This window comes from Toxorhynchites rutilus, chromosome 2, assembly GCF_029784135.1.
Source record: "Toxorhynchites rutilus septentrionalis strain SRP chromosome 2, ASM2978413v1, whole genome shotgun sequence".
In the NCBI taxonomy this organism is placed as follows: domain Eukaryota; kingdom Metazoa; phylum Arthropoda; class Insecta; order Diptera; family Culicidae; genus Toxorhynchites; species Toxorhynchites rutilus.
The window spans coordinates 192,730,501-192,752,854 of NC_073745.1; the positions used below are offsets into that span (position 1 = coordinate 192,730,501).

The 22,354-nt window shown below is 40.1% G+C and overlaps 1 protein-coding gene across 1 annotated transcript in view; it reads left to right on the forward strand.

Annotated features, from left to right (window-relative positions):
• The first annotated feature begins 5,080 nt into the window (after window positions 1-5,080).
• The window catches only part of LOC129767677 (inositol polyphosphate 5-phosphatase E), a 28,043-nt gene continuing 10,769 nt past the window's right edge, over window positions 5,081-22,354 (forward strand). Inside the window, exons 1-3 of the mRNA XM_055768805.1 lie at window positions 5,081-5,164; window positions 5,246-5,745; window positions 5,799-6,205. Of these exons, the coding sequence (XP_055624780.1) occupies window positions 5,829-6,205 (377 nt within the window). The 5' untranslated portion in view covers window positions 5,081-5,164; window positions 5,246-5,745; window positions 5,799-5,828. The remainder of the gene's footprint in view (window positions 5,165-5,245; window positions 5,746-5,798; window positions 6,206-22,354) is intronic.

Consider the following 22,354-nt stretch of genomic DNA (forward strand, 5'->3'; position numbering starts at 1 on the left):
ATCGTCTTTTATGAGCAAAACTGAACAAATAGTTGACTTATTTTACATATTGAGGAAAAATAAGGTGCGGCTAAACGAATATCTACCATTGTAGGCGAACGATGGGTGGCATATGCAGATCCTTCTCTTATCGGCTGAACGGAACCCCCTGCATAATAAATTATATAAACAAACTTAATATGATATCGATTGCAACGCTTTTTATTTATTTATTCATTTTTGTCAAACAAATGTAAACTACATACTTATAGTGAATTCGTTTTTGAAACTGGGTTAGTTCCAAAATTGACTCTGTATTAATAAAACGTTTTCGGGTTCACGAATGAGGAGGTTAGTTGGCGTGCGTTATCTAGTCTATTTTTTTTATATTTGTGATGACAAATGTACAGTGTCGACGTCTGGTGGCGATTTGAATGCTTGGGAAGTTAATTATTCTCTATCAGATCAGAAGATTGAATGAAAATTTCTACTTCATGTTGTTTGATTACCTAGGACATGTAGGTCTGACACTTACTTAACCATTTGTCAATACATTTCCTGTTTGTTCCATAAACAATTACCATTATGATATAAAATAATCATCAGACACAGTTTTCGTTTTACATGTTTTTGCAATTTCGAAAAAGGAACAAAGTTAGCCGTGGTCGAGTGCGGATGTGTTTTTTCTTCGTTCCGTGTTTGGCTCGTTATCCATCAAATGATATGTTCAGACCAAGGAAAGTGAAGTGGAAGGTAAAACGTAATGTCAGAATTGCCGTTCGGACGTATCCCGTAAGTTTGAATTTATTTACATAGATGGTATCCAAACTACACTAAACATTGACTACAGTTTCGCCGGCACGGTTGATTGCCGTTATGAACCAGCACAAAAAAACAAAGCTGCAAATTATGCGCCAGTGGCGATACCACGATCAAAGCATTCCCTGAATAAATCATATCACATTAGCCGAGCCAGCTGGCGGAAGCAAATGCATAAAGGGTACTAGGTTACTATTTTCAACGACAACTGTTTGTTTATTATACTGCTTCAAATACCTTCAACGAAATCAAATGTAACCATACCAACGTAAGTAATAACACCACCATAACGCCACCTGTTAACTCCACCATCTTGTTTCAGACGTGTTTCGGGTTATTCTATTATACGTCGGGTATAATTTGTTGGTGGAAGTTATCGATTTCGAAATCGCTGAATGGTGTAAAAATGTAAAGCTTGGTTCGACTAAATAAAAGCGAAGTTTTAGGTGTTTTCTTTCGCAAGTGATGTGTTCAGGCTTGAAGGCTCAGGAAGTGAAGGCTTTCTCGATGCCGATGTCACTCGACGGTCTGTACAAACCTGAAAGTTAGAGAAAAGGAAATAGGAAAAGAAAAAACTAAAGTTTTTGTGACCTGATAAATCATCATGACTATTCAGATCTTCGTTTTAACCTAAGTGGTGCGGATTCAATCCACTTCATTTTCAAGCAAATTCATGCATGTTTTCAAGCGATTTCTTGCAATAAATTCTCAGACCACCAGAGATGCCAGATTTACAAATATGTTTGTAAATTTACAGACATATCTGTAAAACTTTCTATTTTTGTTGTAGACTTTTTGGATATAACAATATTTCACAGGTATTTCAAAAAATAAGAGGCTCTATCCATCACATCAAAGATATTTGACTCACCATATGACATTTTTCCACAGTTTTAATACAGAAAAGTTATTATATTTAGTTTATATCAATACACATGACGTTAGACCAGCGATACTCAACCTGCGGCCCGGCAGTCTTTCTGGTTGGCCCTACTGGTGTGTATAAAGTTTGGAACTCATACACATAAGTACTTTTGCCCTGACATCATTGCAGACGAAAGAGAGGATACGGTTATACACAATTAATGAAAAATTGCATTCTATGTAGGTAAGGAAAAATCTTGAACGAAAATTGTCTCTGATAATTATTTTCTGTTCTAGATAAGATTGTTTTGCTGGAATGCAAGGAGATTTATTGAAAATAGTTAAGTTAGGGTCAGGACTTTGTCTTCTAAGTATTTGAACAACATCGAATAAAAATTTTCATTCTATTTTCAACAACTTACATTCGCTTTCGGGTCTGCTTATGACGAAATATGGGTTACTGTTCGATATTGTTACCACAGTGATCTAAAACTTGTATAGTCTTGCATGGCGGATGGAAAATATACACTGTATTTTCTTATAAATTTCATCAACGACAAGACCGCAAGCCTTGGTGAATGTCCAATATATCAACGAAGAAATACTGATTTTTATAAAAATTAACAACGCGTATGTATGTGTATGTATGTATGTGTAGATAGTTGAAACATTCAAACACACTTACAACACATAAGTTATTTAGTGGTCCCATAAATCAATTTTTTCCACTTTTTCCCAAAAATGACAAACGAAAATTAATAACTTTTGAATCACTGAACCGATTTAGATGATCGACATATAAAATTGAAACTAATGACCTAGACTTTTATTAAAAAATATTTAACCTGCAAAAAGAATAATTATATTTTAGTATTTATTGATTTTAGTGGTTTTTTATTTTTTATGACTTTGGCGCTATATTTTTCAAATATTTTTTCTTGAAAGCTGAGCATTTTTTACATAACATATCTCGATACCAGAGATGCTATTTTTTCGTTTTTTAGATATGATTTTTCAAAGTTAACCGGTGGTTCAAAAAATCATTTTTCCCCCTTTGTCCAAAAATAACTTTCTGCAAAAAATCATAACATTTGAACTACTGCACCGATTTAGATGATGATATATTAAATTGAAGCCAATAAGCCAAGCCAATAATGTCACACTTGCGGGAAGATTGGATTCTAGTAGCATAGGTCTAGTTCAGTCACATATGAATATGTTAAATGTTAAATTTACAAAATTATAACTTAAAAACGATAATTATAGCATCTTTGATATCGAGATATGTTAGGTAAATAATCCTCAGCTTTCCATAAAAAATATAGAAAAATATAGCGCTCCTATCTTTAACCGAGAAAACTATGAAAAACTAACTCAATCAATAATTACAAAAGCAAAAATTCAATTTTTTCGCAAAGGAATATTTTTTCAAAGAAAAATAACTCGTAAGCTTCAATTTGATATACCGATGATATGAATCGGTCCAATAGTTCAAAAGTTATGACTTTTTGTAGTGGGAAAAATGGGGAATATTGTTTTTCGAACCATCGATTAGTTTTGAAAAATCATATTTCAAAAACGAAAAAATAGCATATCTGATATCAAGATATTTTATGAAAAAAATTCTAAGCTTTCAAGAAAAAAATATAAAAAAATATGGTGCCCCCTAGTCCAAAACCATGAAAACATTAAAAAACGACTACAATCAATAATTACGAAAATAGGATCCATATTATCTGCAAGTTCAATATTTCCCAATTAAAGCTCATTGGCTTCAATTTGATGTGTCGATCATCGTGGTTCGAAAGCTATAAATTTTTGAAAAAAGTCATTTTGGGAAAAAGTGGAAAAAATGATTTTTTGGATCACCCTAAAATGGAAATGGGCACCCTAATGAAAAAATAAAAAAAAAATACGAGTCTAATGTTTTGCGATGAAGAACATAATTACCATTTTTGACGAAGATCTGAGAACCACTGTATTGGTTTGGCATGGAATGGTTGTATATATATACAAAATACAATCTTACGTGCATCGCGATGTACAAAGTATTAATGAATATGTGAAAATTAACGTTAAAAGACATTTCTATAGATCTGCACACTTTTACAGACTTTTCCACTTTTTCACAGACATTCACATGTTTTTGCAGACTTTTTTTAAAAATCATCTCTTCCTTCACTTTTTATCGAATATTTTCAAATCGCAGGAGGATTTACGTGACTCTGACTTCGTTTGTTTTTATTTCGTTCGGAAAAACGTTATGTCAAAGAGAGGGGACATTAAAAATGCGTTGCTCAGTGAAAGGCTGAGATGCTCTTTCAGAGATGCAATGGTTAATTGAACAATTAATTGAAAAATGTAGTTCGTTCATTTTATAATTTTAATTATTTTTGCCCTTGACAACAATACCTCTTTTATAGTGTTGATTATCAGAAGAAAAATAACACTCCTGATCGTTGGATCTTGTTTGACATTTTAATTGGATCTTTTTTGACAGCCTATTTGATTCAGTCCGCACTACCTAGGTTTTGACAATCTTTCAGCGCAACGATTAATCAGAAGACCAAAAAAAATGAATAAAACGATTATCGAAGAAAACTTCGTTACATTTGTCTATAGGATGTGGTCAACTACACACAGAATCTTTAAAATTTTAAATATTCACTCATATTGGTACTTACGTATCAACGCCACCGGAGCCGAAAACAATAGAGATCAATTTTATTGTTCGCAAGGGCACTCAGTTATCCATAGTATTGTTGTTTGCATCGTTTTGGTATTTTTAGTGCTATGAAAATGTGTGTTTCGAATTTACGGTATTTACGTATGAACGCCACTAAAGCGTAACTTTCATTATGATATTGTTTTTTCATAATGAAATTTATTCTGAGGTCAATGTAGTGGGGACGAAGCACCCGTCTAACGAGGATAAGGAACCGAGGCGGCCCCAAGCCACCTAGGTGACGCAATCCGAGTCAGCCCCTGCCCACCATCGGAAGCAGTGGCCTTTCGCAAGTAAACCTGCGTTCCACCGATTGCCTGGTTAGTTTGAAACATAAGAGACGAACATTTAGCTTGGTCCGACCGAGCGCTAGCGAACGTAGGATGGCGCCCATTTGCCTGGTGCTTTACGTTTGTCCGGTTAGTTTTTACTTTGAGATATGAGTAATAAATATACCGCAAATTCTAAATACGAATTTTCGTAGCAGTGAGAAATAACAAAACACTGCATACAACAGTACAATACATAAACTAACAAAAAAAAAAAGAATAATAAAATCTCAACGTCGGTGGCGTCAATATTTAAGTACCCTCATATTTTCTGAGTGTAAATGTGTCAGTTCATTTCAGAAAACATCTTACAGAAAACCCAGTATGCAGATTTATTACAGTCCCACTGCATGCCGACTCGCATCCACTTGTTTGTCAAAATCGTCTGCAATTTGTTTAGGAAGAAAAATCGGGTTCACAAATTGATTCAAATCCTGTTTTTAATAATGTAAACTAGTGAATAGATAAATTTTGTGATTGTTTAGAAATATTAATGGAAATTAATATCTTCTATGTGATGCAATGGCAGGCTATTTAGATCCCACTCAATTTCGTTTCTACGAATCGATGAGGGTGATAAAGCTGATCAAAACAAACAAACCAATGCTCTCCGTAACACCCACTTGGGTGAATGCTCCCTTGAATTGATTGACATAAACAAGAACCAAATTAAAGAGCAGACTGAATATTATAAATTATTATTTTGAAATTGATGTTATGGCAGTAAATGTTTGTGTAGCGAAATAGAACAACGTTATTTGGACAATGGATCCTCATGAAAATGATCTCCAACATCAGAGAGAGTTTCGCAGAAGAAGAAACCAATATGCAAGTGGAAGTATCTGCAATATCTTCGTACATAGAGAAGATCGGTGTTCAGCGCTGACCCTTCGTCAGATTACAGGTTCTCAGCTGTTAGGTCTAATTGTTTACAAATCACTCGTCCGTCGGTTATATAACGCAACCCGTTAGTGGTGCAATAATTACAGTGATTAGACCATTGATAAGTTTATTGAACATAAATTGGAGGTAGGTAATAATAACTTCTGCGTATGATAACCATTCAAGGGTTTTCATTTTAGGTCTGAGAGCTGTGCGTTGTTCGCTGAGTCATGGATAAAAACGACAGCTCGAAACAAAGTAAGAGCAAAAGACCGTTTTTGGGATTACTCTCGAAGCGATCTTCTCGGGTGGAACCTCAGAGATGCACCGAAAGCTTAGACGATGCTGGTGTCCAAGACTCAGCGGATAACTCTGCTTCGAGTCAAACTGACACCAGTCAACAAACTCAGCTGCGAAAATCAGAAACGTCAGAGAATGACAATACTAAGGTATCGATTACAACCCAGCGACAAAACTCTTCCAACCAGAGTGATACCAATTCGTATCATTTATTGTCAACGTCTTCTACGGCTACGACTTCATCGGCGGATCATTGCACTCAAACGTCATCGTCGTCGCATAAATCAAACAGTAACTTCGTCACAAGGTAAGCAGCAGAAACTGGATTCATGAATGATTCAATCATGAGAACCACTCATAGTTGTTTAATATTTTTTGGGATGTTGCCATGAACGGAGAAACTTGGCGCTCGGTTGGCTTTGTTACGTTTTCAATTCTGGAGCTATTCGAATTTCCAAAGTTCGTTGATGGTTTGTCAAGGAAGGCCGCTATGAGCATTCTTTGGAATACGGCTAGGCGACAAACCGCTTCAAAGCTTATTGTTCGGTTCTCTGAACTATCTTACAGATTTCTCATCCGTTGCCAGATCATGGTTTATAATTGGTGATTTAAAACTTTGGAAATGTACTCCAACTGAGAAGTTTTATGTCTTTATACCATGAGTATCTTACCCGCGGAGTACACTCTTCAGTTTGCTCCCCGTATTTTTGCAATTGCTCTGTCATTTTTGATCTGCTCATGCGTCAAGAAATCCATGGTATCCCAGATCATCTACGCTCCGATGTGATACCGTAGATATTTTCGGTAAATTTGGAACGATCAACTGAATTGTGCAATATCTAAAGCCCAGACTGTCTTGGACTTGTAGTGAAATATTCGGGAAAAAGTGAGGACTTGACTCGAGAATTATTCACTGGATTTGCTCGGTAGTATTGAGACCCAGACTAACATATGCTTTGCTAATGTTGAACTACAACGTCTGGCATGTTTATCCATAACTGGAGCAATGCCCAGCGCACCCTCCAAAGATGCTCCCTAGATGCTTTTTATACTTTCTTTGCACCAACATGTGCGACGTGAAGCGGAAAAATGTTCTCTTAAGGTGGCCGTACACTGTTTGCCCGGAGGTCAAATATTTGATATTTTTTGACAGATAAGGTTTGATTTGATATTTGTACAAACACTATTTTGTTTGCCACTCTTCAATTTTAAACAGTAGTAAACAATATCAAACACCGAACATGGAAAAAAAATCAACTGAAATATCCAAGGTAACCTAACCATGTACCGACAGGTTCGAAGAACAGACTGAAAAAATATTTTAGGCATCTTCTTCTTCTTTTTCAATGGCACTAACGTTCCTAGAGGAACTTCGCCGTCTCAACGTAGTATTACTTGCGTCATTTTTTATTAGTACTTAGTTGAGATTTCTATGCCAAATAACACGCCTTGAATGCATTCTGAGTGGCAAGTTCTAGAATACGCGTGATCACAGTGCAAGTCGGAGGAAATTTCTTTGACGAAAAATTCCCCCGACCAGAACGGGAATCGAACCCGAACACCCGGCATGTTAGTTATGACGCTAACCACTCGGCCAAGGGAGCACGATATTATATTTTAGGCATCCAATAATTGAATATTTGCTTGTCGTGTTTTGTGTAGAATATATTTGATCAGTACACGTTGAACAAATTTTATCTGTCAAAAAGAATCAAATATTTGGCTTCGGTCAAACAGTGTATGAGCACCCTTAGGCTAAAACGTGTAAAATATTTTCTAGAAATAGATCTCACAGTGTATTTACAAATCCTGAAAGTTTTTCAACTGAACACTATAGTAAGCATGAATGAATACTGGATGGGAATAAAGACTAACTTCAGTGTTCCATTCAAAGTGATTGAATTTAATCGTAGTGAATGGAAAAAGGTGGTCCTAAAACTCGTCCAGGGATCGATATGTCAATTCCATTGGGACAGTGTTCCACAGATTTTCAAGCAGAAATACAAGCTATTCTTAAATGTACAAATATTTGTTTGGCTAGAAAATACAGGTATGCCAATATATGTATCTTCTCAGACAGCCAAGCAACTCTCAATGCATTAAAAACATACACATGTCAGTTAAAGCTAGTTTGGGAATGCATTCTATCTTTAAAACAGCTAGCTGCTACTAACGAAGTTAATTCCCTGTGGAACTTTTACCGTCTCAACGTATGCATTAACTAGCGTCATTTATTAATACTTAGTTGAAATTTCGTGAGCCAAATAACACGCCTTGAATGTATTCCGAGGGGCAATCGGGAATCGAACCCGAACACCCGGCATGATAATGTGAGACGCAAACCACTCGGCCACGGATGCACTGAAATTCATCAAATTTTCATCAGCGCACGTTCATAACAAACAACTCCGCCTGCGAATGACGGATCTCTATAGTATCGTGTCCGAAAAAGAACCTGAAACTAACCATGGTTATTATGGAAAGAAAGAAATGGATAAGCTCCTAATCACATTACTCACCACAGTGAATCCTGATTCTTACCTCCCCCCACTAACAACTATCCCTTCCTTGATAAACGCTAGGACCACGCTATAGAGACGACCCTTCTGGGCGGTGAATTTCATACTAACATTCATTTCCTTCCCCTGGCGACTGTAAGGACATAGCCGGCGTTATTATTGACTATTTAAAGTTCGAATCACCGGAACTTGTACAATGAGAATGGTTTGTTACTCCCAAGCGTCATTCAGTGTGTTCTTTGTGCAACTTCACTGGTTCAGGTCAATCACGGAGAGCAACTATGAAGTGTACAGTCTACCCAAGCTCAAGCTCAAGCTCATCAGCGCGCGTTCGAAATAAACACGTATTCTCTCTCGGTACGAAGTGTACCAAACTCATGAACCCGAGAGCGTAAAATGAACACAGCGCAGGGTTCAGATACTAAACATCGCTTCTTACTTGTGTGATGCGCGCCTCATTTTATACACACGCATACCAAATTCTAGTGCCCGTTCAGTCTTCGCTTGTTCTAAGCAACTCATAAAAATAAGAGCGCTTCATCCATACCGACCGTATGCGCTTGGACGAAGAAAAATAAATCAACAGAGGAAGCAAAGAAGACAACCATGTTCAAGTGCGGTTTTAAACTGGATATATAAACACGGTGTATGGATACGGTACAGTAAGGATGTTCGAACACTATTCAACTATGTTTCGGTGCGTGTGATTTGCCCGAGCGCATGTGTATACAAGGAGTGAGAGTTCAAGTGAGTGCAAAAAAAAAGTTGCACATCAGCATCGCGTTCCATTCCGAAGACACACTAGGTTCCTGGTCACTGCGATATAGAAGGTAATGAAAAATCGATCAATCTACTAGCAAGATTTGGATCTTCGATTAAATTCGTCGGGAGAGCCATTTTGTGGATTATTTACATCATACCTATTGCAACCCTATTGCAACCGACCAATACATTGCTAAAGGCAACCTACCTAGTTATAAGCAAGGTGCCTCTATATATACCAAGTGAAACAATCATATGAAGTACACTTTCAGCCATATTGGAATTGCTGTCGGTATTGTTTACAAACAGCTCTGGTGAAAATCTGTACCCGGTCGGAAGAACAGGAAAATCATCAGAACGCTGCCTGCGGCTGTCTACAAACTGCTACGACACTTATTCGAACGATGCCTACTATGTTTAGCTTCTGCGAATTTATGTGAAAAAGAAGGGATGATTTTGTAGAATTTCATTCTTATCCAGTTTATCCACTACTCTCGCATGTGAAAATGCAATAATGGCGTATCCTAGCAATAACAAAACAAACAACCCCCGCTCCACAAACCGTAATCCCCTTCTTATTGAAGTGATGATGTTGCTTCACCTGTTTTACATTTATACAAGCGCCTTGGTTATAAGTATTGCTTTGACGTTTCTCCCAAAACTCTGTCTCTGTTCACGCTAGTCATCGTTCAATAAAGACGAGTTTATTTATTGCCGCTCTGCCTATTTTATTAGGTTATGGGCCCAGCTAGTAACAAAATAAAAGTCCGGAACATTCTTTTTTTTCGAAAGTAGTAAACGCGGAAATTGGTGACGAAAAATTGTGGCTGTTTGATGGAACGAATTTCGGAAACTGGAAATTCCGAATTGAAGTTCTGATGGCGGACAAAAATTTGCTGGATTGTCTGGAGAGGGCCATCGATGACGAGGAGTACGCGAGGGAGCTTCCGGAGGATACAGTGGCTGTCAAGGCCAGGAGTGCAAAAATTTGCTCATCCACTGAATAGCAGAGGATCAATTGGACTACGTAAAGGACAAACGGACGGCGAAAGAAGCGTGGGATGCTGTGAAGAACGCGTTCGAGCGTGTCGGGATCGCAGGTAAATTATTCCTGAAGAAGCAGTTCCAGGAATTGCGGTTAAAAGAAGGCGAAAATGTGAAGACGCATCTGCTGCAGTTTGAAAAAGTGCTGTGAGAGATGAAGGCTGCCGGGGTGAAAATCGACGAGGAGGATGTTGTTTGCCAGTTGTTGCTATCGCTACCGAAGTCTTTTGATGTGGTAATCACGGCTTTGGAAATCATTCAACCGGATCACTTTACTATGGAGTATGTGAAGAAGAGGTTGATGGACAAGTCGGCAAAACGTGCGAATCAAACGGGTCACGTGGTGAATCATGTTGGTGAATCAGCTTCGCTGGAAAGGACGCCGGTTTCAAATGTTTCGAGTGTGGCAGATTCGGGCACAAACGTGTGGACTGTCCCGATTATCGACCTACAGGTAGTAAGGAGCACCAAGCCAAAGGGAAAATCCAATCGAAAAATTAAAGGAACCGCACATGCTACGTGCGAGGATGAAACTTTGTTTATTGCAACCACAGACAACGGTGCATTTGCGACACCTGCTGTGAAGACAGGTAAACGAATTGAATGGTTTTTGGATTCAGGTGCGACAGATCACATGGTGAAAGAGAAGCGACTGTTCGAGGGAATACACTCACTGGAACGGAAGGTGTGCATTTCAGTGACCAAGTCCGGTCAAGTCATCGTGGTGGAATCTGCCGGTACAATCCGTGTCGATATGATGATCGATGGTAAGAAGCAGCCAGCGGTGGTGAAGGCTGTTTTGTACCTACCGGAGTTGCAGTGCAATTTGTTCTCCGTGCGCCGACTCGAAGACAGCGGTATGACGGTGAAGATTGCTACAGGAAAAGTGATTATCCAAAAGGCAAAGCGGATCGTGTGCATGGGGCACAGAAGCGGTCAGCTGTATGCTCTTGATATATACTCTCGTGGAGATATGGGATCAGCGAATGCGAGTCCCATGACGACGAAAAACGACGTTTTTGATTCGTGGCATCGGAGATACGGTCACCTAGGAGGGACTAACATGAAGAACCTCTGGAAAAACGGGATGATCGAGACAGCAGCGAAGACTCGTTCCATGATGCAAGACGCTGGTTTGCCGAAATCGATATGGGGTGAAGCTGTTCTCACTGCCGCATTCATTCTGAATAGAAGTCCGACGTCTGCTCTAGAAGAGAAGAAAACGCCGTTTGAATTATGGTACGGTAGGAAGCCAAATGTGGATAAAATGCGTGTGTTTGGATCAACAGCATTCACATGGGTGCCAAAGGAAAAACGTGGAAAATTGGATCCAAGAAGTGAGAAAAATGTGATGGTAGGATACACGGTGAATGGATACAGGATCTGGGATCCTAGGAGGAAAACAATCTTCACTTCCCGTGATGTTATGTTCGACGAAGAACGGAAAACGGAGCGAAAACAAGATCCAGTAAAAGTGTCCTGTGAATCAGCCGAAGAAGACTAACCTAGTGTGGAAACGTACAACGTGTCGGTGCAGACTGAACCAACGGGTTATGAATCATCTGAAGAGATTGATGCCGAGGAAGAAGCTGCCGGCGCGCTCCCTCCGCAATTAGAAATTGACAACAGTCCAGCAGAAATGTCGACGAGGCACAGTGGACGGTAGCGCAAGCTCCCCGGTAAGTTTCACGATTTTATTACTGGATTTGAAGCAAATACTGGCGGTGAATGTTTTGCAGGTTCAGCCGGAGTTGATGCCGTTATGGCGTTCGCATTGAACGCGGAGGCGTTTGTTGAGGATCTACCATCAACCATCGATGGTCTGAGGAAACGAAGCGACAGGAACCAATGGAAGTCTGCCATCGAAAGTGAGCTCGAATCGCTCAGGAAAAATGAGACGTGGGAACTCGTACCGAAACCAGCAGGAAAGCACCTTGTGGACTGCAAGTGGGTGTTCAAGGTTAAGTGCGACGAGGCTGGAAATGTGGATCGCTACAAAGCGCGATTGGTTGCGAAAGGCTGCTCACAACGGAAGGGGTTCGACTACGACGAGACGTATGCACCCGTAGCCAAAATCACCACTGTTAGAACGCTCTTGGCGGTGGCGAATAAAAAAGGGTATTACATTCATCAGATCAACGGTGTACTGAAGGAGGAAATATATATGCGACAATCTGAAGGTCTCGAAAGTACGAATCCAGATTTTGTGTACCGTCTCAAGAAAATCTTATAAGGCCTGAAGCAAGCTCCGAGGAGCTAGAATGATAAATTCCATTCATTCGTGACGAAGCTCGGATTCAAACGGTCCAACGTAGATACCTGTCTCTATAAGAGTTGGAAGGAATCCGTCGTCTATCTGTTGTTGTACGTTGACGACATCATTCTTGTATCTGATAGAATGAATTTATTGACTAGGTTCAAACAGCAACTGTTGAAACAATTCGAGATGTCTGATATGGGGGAGTTGAAACTCTTCCTTGGTCTGAAAGTGGACCGTGATTTCAGCGGAGGTACTTTGAATATGAGTCAACCTAAGTACATAGCGGATATGTTGGATAGGTTCTGTATGGCCGACTGTAAGCCAGTGGCGACACCGTTAGAACCAAACTTGAAATTGGAAATCGAGGAACATCAAGTGACGAAGAAGTAGTACAGGGAACTCATTAGCAATGGTGTCTCTCTAGTCAACGGAGGCCGAGTACATATCCCTAAGTCAAGCTGCGTGTAAGGGGATTTGGATTAAAAATTTGCTTGAAGAACTTGGTGTCGACGGCGCCAGTGGTTGTGTGGTTAGCGTAACAGCCTCACAATCCGATCGGCCTGGGTTCAATCCCAGCTGGCGCCGTTGGGATTTTCTGAGGCGAAAAATCTCTGGTTATGTCTTCATTCGGAGGGGAAGTAAAAGAAGTTGGCTCGGCTCATGAGTTGCTGGGTCTGATAGGTAGGGACAGGTGGAGTCGCCTCCCTGATGTCGGCGGAAATCGACATCAGGGAGGCGACTCCATCGACATCCGGTATAATTTCGTTCGTGAGAAGATCCAGAGCGGTGTTTTCAAAATATTATACAAGCCGACATTGGAGCAAGTGGCTGACATCTTTACAAAATGATTGGCACGTGGACCGTTTGAACATTTACAGAACAAGCTAGGGTTGTTCGGTTGTACGAAGGTGTTAAGTTAGCAACCCTATTGCAACCGACCAATACATTGCTCAAGGCAACCTCCCTAGTTATAAGTATTGCTTTGACGTTTCTCCAAAAACTCTGTCTCTTTTCACGCTAGTTATCGTTCAATAAAGACGCGTTTATTTATTGCCGCTCTGCCTATTTTATTGAAAACCAGTCTTCAGAAAACAAACGCTGCGCTGCGTTCGAGTTCAATTTTCATCAGCGCGCGTTCATAACAAACACGTATTCTCTCTTGGTACCAAGTGCACCGAACTCAGAAACAAGTGAGCACGGCGCAGAATTAAGATACTAAACATCGCTTCTCACTCGTGTGATGTCCGCCTTATTCTATACACACACACACACACACACACGCACATCAAATTCTAACGCCCGTTTTGTCTTCACTCGTTCTAAGCTAAGCATAAAAACAACAGCGCGCTCTATACCAACTGCCTCAACAAAGAAAGCAAAGCAGACAAACCAGATTCGACCGTGGATACGATGCAGTAAGGATGCTCGAATTTTGAAGCGAGCGGTGTTCACAACAAAACATTTCAACTTTGTTCCGGTGCGCTCGGGCGCAGGTGCAACGAGTGAGAGTTCAACTGGGTGAAAAAAAAGTTGCACCGCGTTGCATTCCGAAGACTGCTGGAAACCTTGGAAATATCGATGATTGAAACCAATTAGGGGGCTCTATCAACACCAAGATAATCTAAACTATTCACACACCTTGTAACAGAATAACACGCAGTCTACTCAGCTTGAATGAGGTAGATTTGAGTACATCAAGGCTCCCACAGAAGAAGAAGAAGACGGTTCATTTATAAACGGGTCCACAGGCTTTGCCATCTTCGATGAAAATTCCAGCGGCTCTTATCGCACGTTGTCGCTCGCGTTGACGAGTATTGTCAAGTCAATGTTGGCAGATAAGTTGAGATGTCCAAAATGCTATAGTATAGAGAACAAGAAGGGGTGTACATTGTACCACTCTAACAGAATGGTCACTAGCCAGCACAACCTTTGGCTCGAGTCATTTATATCTCTAAAGAGTATGTGTATGTATTGCCGCGACTGAGTAAAAGTGTATCGGTCGGATAGGAGGGATATGACACAGGGATACAACGGAGGAGCAACATAAATAAGCTTTGGCATCGGCGTTTCTGAGGAACAGGCAGAAGATTTGGATTGCGGTTATCTAACGTATCCCAGATGGAAATATCCGATTGTTTGCCTTGTATCCTCAATGCCCTGGAAAACTGAGAGCGTGCAGTATGAAACTGGATAAACGACCAGCCAGCATGTTCGATGTCGTGGTAGCCATCGCCACAATCACATAGATTGCTTGCTGCGAGCTCAACGCGATAAATTTGTGCGTTTAGGTTTTTGTGATAGTGCTAAGCCGTATCCGGAAACCGAGGATTGGAGAATCGTGACAGCAAAGCTCGTGTGAATATCGGACTATTTATAGAAGATGACCAGTTTAGATTGATGAACAATTGCACGTGAAATGTGGCTGGCTCTCAAAGAGCACCACGAAAAGGGAACAATATCGACGAGAGTTCATTATCGTGCAGTGCAAATTTGTCGGAAGGTGATCACATGGAAAACACCTGGATGACTTGTTCGATTAACTCTCTGCAGTGCAGCAACAATTGGATGACAAATTGCAAATCGTAACGATTTTTCGGAGTGTGTCTGAATCATATTGCGGTCTAATACAGAGCTTGCAACAGAGTTTGCCAACTGAACTGTGGCGTTATCAAAGTAACCGTTATGACTATTACTATTACCGTATTACTATGCTACTGCGATTACAGTCACGATTACAGTCACAAATCATTACTAAAGCACTCCGAAGGGTGCAAACCCACATCACACTTCAAGCAAATATACAGGGTTTTCCATTTCGGGCTTCCGAAATTATACAGCCCTGCGCTGACAACCGTTTGACATAGCTGTCAACCAAAGCGTCATATCGTTAGTTGAATGTCTGCCATTTTACAATATGGATCGTTTTAGCATCGCACAACGTTGTTACATTAGTAATCACATTTGTCAATCATATTGATGCTGCACGATGACAAATCTCAACACACCACATCCAACACAACACAAGCTCTCATGCAACACCTCATGTGTATCGAAACATACCGTCACGCAACATCATCACTACACAAGAGTGAATCAGTGGTGATGGAGGAGCATCACCAATACACCAACAGTAGAGAGAGCGAGCAACAAGCTATCGAGTAGCAGATAGACACACGACTTCTAGCGGAACGATTGTCGGCAATGGTGGAAAAAAAAGGTCACGGGAGCTGGCTTAAGAAAAAACCATTGGAGGCTGTTGGTAAAAGTTCTGGTAAAAGTTCGATCCGAGTGGAAGAATAAGTTTTTTTTGGTGGCAATCGTAGCAGAAGGATCGAGGATTAAATACTGTGGGTGCTGCTGATGTTGCTGCAAAGTTATGTCAATCTGCGGATTACGGCTGATGGTGGGAATTCGACTGGAATGCAATCCTTGCTGATTTTTGGGAATTGCGGTTTTGCTTGTCGGCAAGATTGCCGCGGTTGACGGAGATTTTTTTGGAAGTGAGGCGATTTATGGTGGTGAACGCCGCGATCGTAGTGCTGGTTTCGGTGGTGCAGTGAGGTGTGACTTCCTTTTCATGAGGAATTACCGGTGTCACATGACCGAAGGAAGGCCGTTCTTGTGAAGAAGATTAAAGTAAAAAACGTGAGGGTGGCGCCAAAAAGGAGTGAGTTTGCAAAAGTGCAGGAGAAAGTCAGTCCATGAATTTGAAGGGTTTACCGCGAAGAGAATTCCGTGGAAACCAGTGTCGTGACGCGTATTAGTTGTGGCCTGATTTAGTGGGCAGGTTTTGCCGATTCAAAAAAAAAAAAAAAAAGGAAAAGGAAAAATTTGAGAAACAGTGCTAGATTTCGCTAAGCGCCATAAGAAGCGGCACACGTGGTGGTCGTTTCCGGTCGAAAGGAATAAGAAGTAGAGGAGAAGAGCGGCTGTGAGAAAAAGCAGCATATCGAAGATAGAGCGCGCCAGAAGAAGGCGGCCAACGGAAGAGCGGGACGCGCACGCTCCGAGAGAGGCCGCGACAAGCAACGGGAGAGCTGCCCGCATCGGAAATAAGGTGAGTGTGTGTGCATGAGAGAGAGAGAGAGAGAGAGAGAGGGAGTACATGTTCGTGTTGTGGTGTTGAGGTATGCGTAACGGCGTGAGTTACAGCCAATTCCTGGCATAATGGCGGCACATTGAGCAGCCCCCCCAATATCATGCAGATTGATTAAAGGGTGGAACGATCTAAAAAGGAAATAAGATCAGTCTCGCAATAACGTGTTAATTTTGTTAAATTATACTATAAAAATGATGAAAAACCGGCAAATGTTTTTCGAGCATTACGGACGGATTTTGGTCGTCATGGACGGCCTACAGAGCACACAATCGCTAATGTAGTGCGTAAATTCGAACAAACTGGAGACGTAGCGGATATTGTGAAACCTGTGCATCATCGTAATGTGCGTTCGGCCGAAAATATTCCAGTGTGGAGGATGACCCGAATGTTTCGATTCCACGGCGTGCTCAGCAATTGGGCTTGTCAAACACATCATTGTGGCGAATTTTGCATTTGGACTTGCACCTACATGCATATAAAGTCCAACTGGTACAAAAATTAGAGCGTGGTGACCATGGAATGCGTCGGGCATACGTCGATCGGGTAAACGAACAACAGCAGCAAAATGCTGAATTTTCGCATCAAATTTTCTTCAGCGATGAGGCACATTTCGAGCTCGGTGGCTATGTGAACACCCTAAATTTCCGTATATGGGGCTCAGAAAATCCACACGTGATTGTTGAGAGGCCATTGCATCCGCCAAAAGTCACTGTTTGGTGCGCATTATGGTCTCGTGGAGTCATCGGGCCGTATTTTTTTGAAAATGAAGACGGCGAGACGGTAACTGTGAATGGTGAGCGCTATGGCCGCATGTTAACCGATTTTTTTTTTGCCACAAATTGAAGATATGGATACGGATGACATGTGGTTTCAGCAGGACGGCGTCACGTGTCACACAACACGACCGAACATGACCATATTGCGAACGAAATTTGAGGGACGCATAATTTCGCGTTTTGGTGATGCCAATTGGCCGTCCAGATCATGCGATTTGAACCCGCTAGACTTTTTTTGTGGGGTTATGCGAAATACCGTGTTTATGCCAACTCTCCGCAAACTCTTGAACATTTGAAAGACAACATTCGTGAAGTTATGACCGAGATACCGCCCCATATGTTCCGAAAAGTCATCGTAAATTACCTGTTCCGGATCAAGGTGTGCGAGGAAGCCCTAGGTGGACATTTGAATGATGTTGTATTTCACACATAATGGCATAAACCAAACTTTAATTTCAAATAAAAGTTTCATCGAAATTCGAATTCTAAGTGTGTTTTATATCAATTTACTTTCGGAATTTAAAGTTGGAAAACCCTGTACATATATAAGGAATATGAGTTAATTTTTTCCCAGTGTCTGGCTCTCCGCTTCTTGCTGCTGCCCGAGGAGCATTCTTGTGATTGGCCTCGTTCAATGTTGCTCTCGACATTCACTTGTTTGCCAAAACCGGAAGGACCGTCCTCCGAGTCACTATCTCCAGCATCCACATCGCTGTCTCCACCGCTTGGGGGCACGATGACAAAGTCAATATTATTTATTGACACTAGATTTTCGAAAGCGTCTTCGTCGAAATCAATCAGATAATTGTACAGCTCGTCCGGATTATCGGGAACCTGATATATCCTATTGAGAAAAAAATATACCGTAGTTGCACAGCGTATGAAATTTCATACGCTCAAAAGTAAACATAGATTTTTTGCGGTTTCATAATTTTCTTCGGATTTTTTGCTAGATATCATTTGTTTACACTCGTCTAGTAGTGTTGTGCCACAGATTTGAGCAATTTAGAATCCTTCAAGAGGTAAAACTTTGATAAATTTTTGCGACTCCATTAAACTCGAACTTTGCAAATTTCAATACACAACAAAACAACAAAAATGACACTGACACAAAAAAACACTCTTAAATTGTCATGTGGTATCATTTAAAATGCGCTTAACACTTTAGTTTTATCAAAAACAGTTATTCAAAAACGGGCCTTTTTTTATCCCTTTTGTTTATTTTAGGCTCATTAGCATTTTAGCTGTAACAGAGCCGAATTTTAATCGTGTACATGTCACATGTTTATCATATCTATAATTAGCACATTACACAGTTGCCATTTTTCGGCGTTAGACTATTTCCTACTATACCATTGCATATGGTACAAATTTACACAGTAGCCATTTAGGCGTAAGAGTTTTCTATCTGTTCTTCCATTATCCAGTTAGACCGGACAGCGGAGACAGTTGTTGATCATTGTTGAGTTATTTATAGAACAGCAGCCCGATGTTTCTTGCAGAGCAGAGTAGTTGTATGGACGAATCGATCTTTATTCGACCGTGGATCGATCTCCATCGCTGATGATTGTTGCGTGGACGTAGCTATTCTGTAACAACACAAAGATGATGGTCAATGAGGGCCCTGAGTTTTGAACTCACGATCGATCGCTTACTAAGCGAACGCGCAACCAATGTGGCTACGGAGACCCCCCTATAAAAAACGGGCATTTTTGCGTATTAAATTTCATACGCTGGTCACTAATGGGTTAACCCATTAGTAGTACTTAATTGAGATTTCAATGCCGAATAACACGCCTTGAATGTATTGTGGAGTGGCAAGCTATAGAATACGCGTGACCTCAGTGCAAGTAGGAAGAAATTTCTTTGACGCAAAATTCCCCGGCCAGAACGGGAATCCAACTAACCACTCGGCCACGAGAGCACCCTCGTATTTATTTATTCTGGGATGATTCATCTGAAATCTGTGGTCTTAATAAATAAAATATCTACAGCTAGGCAATTATAAATTCGACGAACTGGTTACTTTTTTAAAGCAGCAGGATGTCTCGCCGAAATCAAATAGGTCTTCCACTAACGTAAAAGATCCAATCATCGATGACAGCGGTTCGTTGTATCCAAACAAGTTACAATAGAATCTATTTTGCAGCAAAGATCGCTGACGAAGAGCTCGTTGACCAGCACGAATTTATATGAATTTATATGGTTCATTTATATGGTTCAATAATGAGAGTAGCCGAGGAGAATCAACTTCCCCATTCAACAGCTTTGATACGTGAACCGCTTGTTGTATTCTGCGCCTTCTCTCAAGAGTGTCCCTGTTTGAAAGTTTGCATCGATCCGGGTAGGCAGAAAGATTCAATGGATCGCGCCAAGGTATATGACGCAAGGCCAACCGGATGAATCTTCGTTGTATACACTCTATCCTCCATGTCCAGAAAACCACATTTAGTGTCCAAACAACGGCGGTAGTTTTGAGAATTGGTCCTACTAGTGCACAATATACTGAATTCAAGCAGTATGGGTCAATAAAATCCTTTGTAATCTTCGAGCTGTCGGTTTACCTTAGCAATTCTTGAGTTGTAATGAGCGTTGAACGTCTAATTCGGATCCAGCACGACTCCAAGGTCAGTAACTTTTTCAACCCTTCCAAGCAGAGCACCGTCGATGCAGTAGTCAAACAGCAACGGACTTTTCGAACGATGGAACTTAATGGAGCACTTCGGTACGCTGATGATAAGTTTGCTCAGATGGCACAAGTTAACAAACACATTCAGCCAATTTTGCAAACGTTGGCAGTTTTCGGCTGAGCGGATTACGCAACTTAAAATAAACGGGTACGGGATTACTTTTTAAAAAATGATGTATTCCATTTGACGGTCAAACTAAGACTAACTTTATTCTTCTCTTAATGCTAACATGATCGTTTATCAGCTAAACCCTAAATATGTCAACTCAGCACCATGCGGGCGGGCCTTGGATGATGTTTATTTTATGATCACGCTTCCAATTCCTTCGCTAGCGGATCCGATGTTTTGTTTATCAGCCAAGCAGCATAATATTCGCCTGGTCTGCAAATTCCATGCGATGCTCGATCGTTAACTCCTCCCTCCTTAGTGATGATGCTCCGTATCCATCACACCTTCAATGATCGGCTCCCTGTATCTGCTGTTCTCAGTAATTGTGGGTTGATTTGTTTGGGTTGTGATTTTAACTTCAGATCTGTGAAAACGGAAGAACAGAATAATGATACCAAAAACTACAATAGGGAATGAACCCAGAATTGAAGTTGTTTTCCAGTGTAAGCCTTTATTCTCCAACTGTATATGGTCCAATATTTGCCTTGTTTCTAAATGCAGATTATGTAAATGTTCCAAACTGATGTTGACTATTTCGTGTTGTTGTTCGACAACGATACTGTCTAATGGTAGATAAGTCGGGTTTCCACCTAGGTTTATCCTGTTTGCGTTGTAGGTTACATTATTGAGTATGGCGGTGCAATTGTGGAACGTGGTCAAGAATGATCCGTTCAGGGTTTTGTTAGTTATTCCACACGTGGTTTCCACATGGATGTTATCTATTGAGTTCATCAAAATATGTTGATTATCCAGATGTAGAACCTCTTGTTTAGGAATGTAGGATGTAAAATTGCATTTGGCTTGATCACCGTTTAGTAGTTTTGGTACACATTCAGATACATCTCTTTTGATTTCATTTCTGTCGAAAATTGTTTGATTCAGATTCTTCGTAATGTAATTCCCACTGGAGTGTGCTAGAAATAGCCTGTTTGTAAGGTATATTTGCTTGTTATCCTGTATGGTTGGGTAAACATGGATTTTCCTGAAGATCCGGTTTTCCAAAACGGGGGTTTTGATAAGAAGTACCATCTCTTTATCGTTGATGGCCACGGATGTTTCGATGTAGTTCAGCGCCTCGAGATTAGTGTGAATTGTCAAATTCTGGCTTCTTAGATCCTGTATTATTACGTCTAATTTATCAGTGCTTAGAATTTTTTCACTGATAAGTCCTAACTTTGCTAATGTCATACTGTCTAATATATTTTCTAGTTTTTCAGAAAGATATTTTAAGTTTAGGTAAATATTAATGGAATGAATTTCCAAAGCCTTTGAATTAAAGAGGGATATTGCTTCACTTGTTTTACATATGTATTCTTTCATTTGTGTTGTAATTTTTCTATTTATTTTGACCTGCGTATTATTTTCATCAATTATATTATTGATAGTTGAATTAATCATTCTTAAATCATTTGCATCGGGACTGCCTGCAATGAATTTCCAAATTGATCCTAAAGTATCCCATCTTTTATGTCTTCTAGTGAGAGATAGTTTTTTCAATCCATCCTTAATTTTATGGAATTTATCCTGGATAAGATGGCTGAACTGATTCGTTTTTACTTTATTATATTGTGATTGCAATATGTCAATATTAACTCGCAGAGATGTGATGTTGAAGTGGTGTATATAATAGTGAAAATCATAGCGAATTCTTCCTCATATACAAATAGCGGTTGTTGATTTAAGCTTCTTATTGAAATTTGTTTTTCGTTTGCGTCTATTGTGCAGTTGTATAGTAGAAGGCAAATCGTCAGTCTGTAAAAGAAGAAAGTCAAATGTCCAGTTAGATTTTCCTGATTTTTATGTCGTCTTTATGTATTTTTCGTCCCTTGTCAGTAGTAATCGTGCTTCTGTGAACTTGTGCTATTTTGATTTTTTTATATCTATTTTTGTGTTTAAGTCTTTGTCTTGTTGTCTCGTATGTGTCTTGATTTTGCTCGATGTCTACAGGTTTTTTCTTTTTATTATGGTATTGTATGTCCTTTTTCTGTTTTTTTCGAAGGTTTTTGTATGCAGTTTCAATTATTTCAGTAGTCCGAGGAGAAGGAAGTATTATTTCATAAGGTGTAAATTGTGTTGTACTGTGGATAGTCGCATTGTACTTTTGGACAGAAAGTTGGATTAATTCAAGGATAGATCTA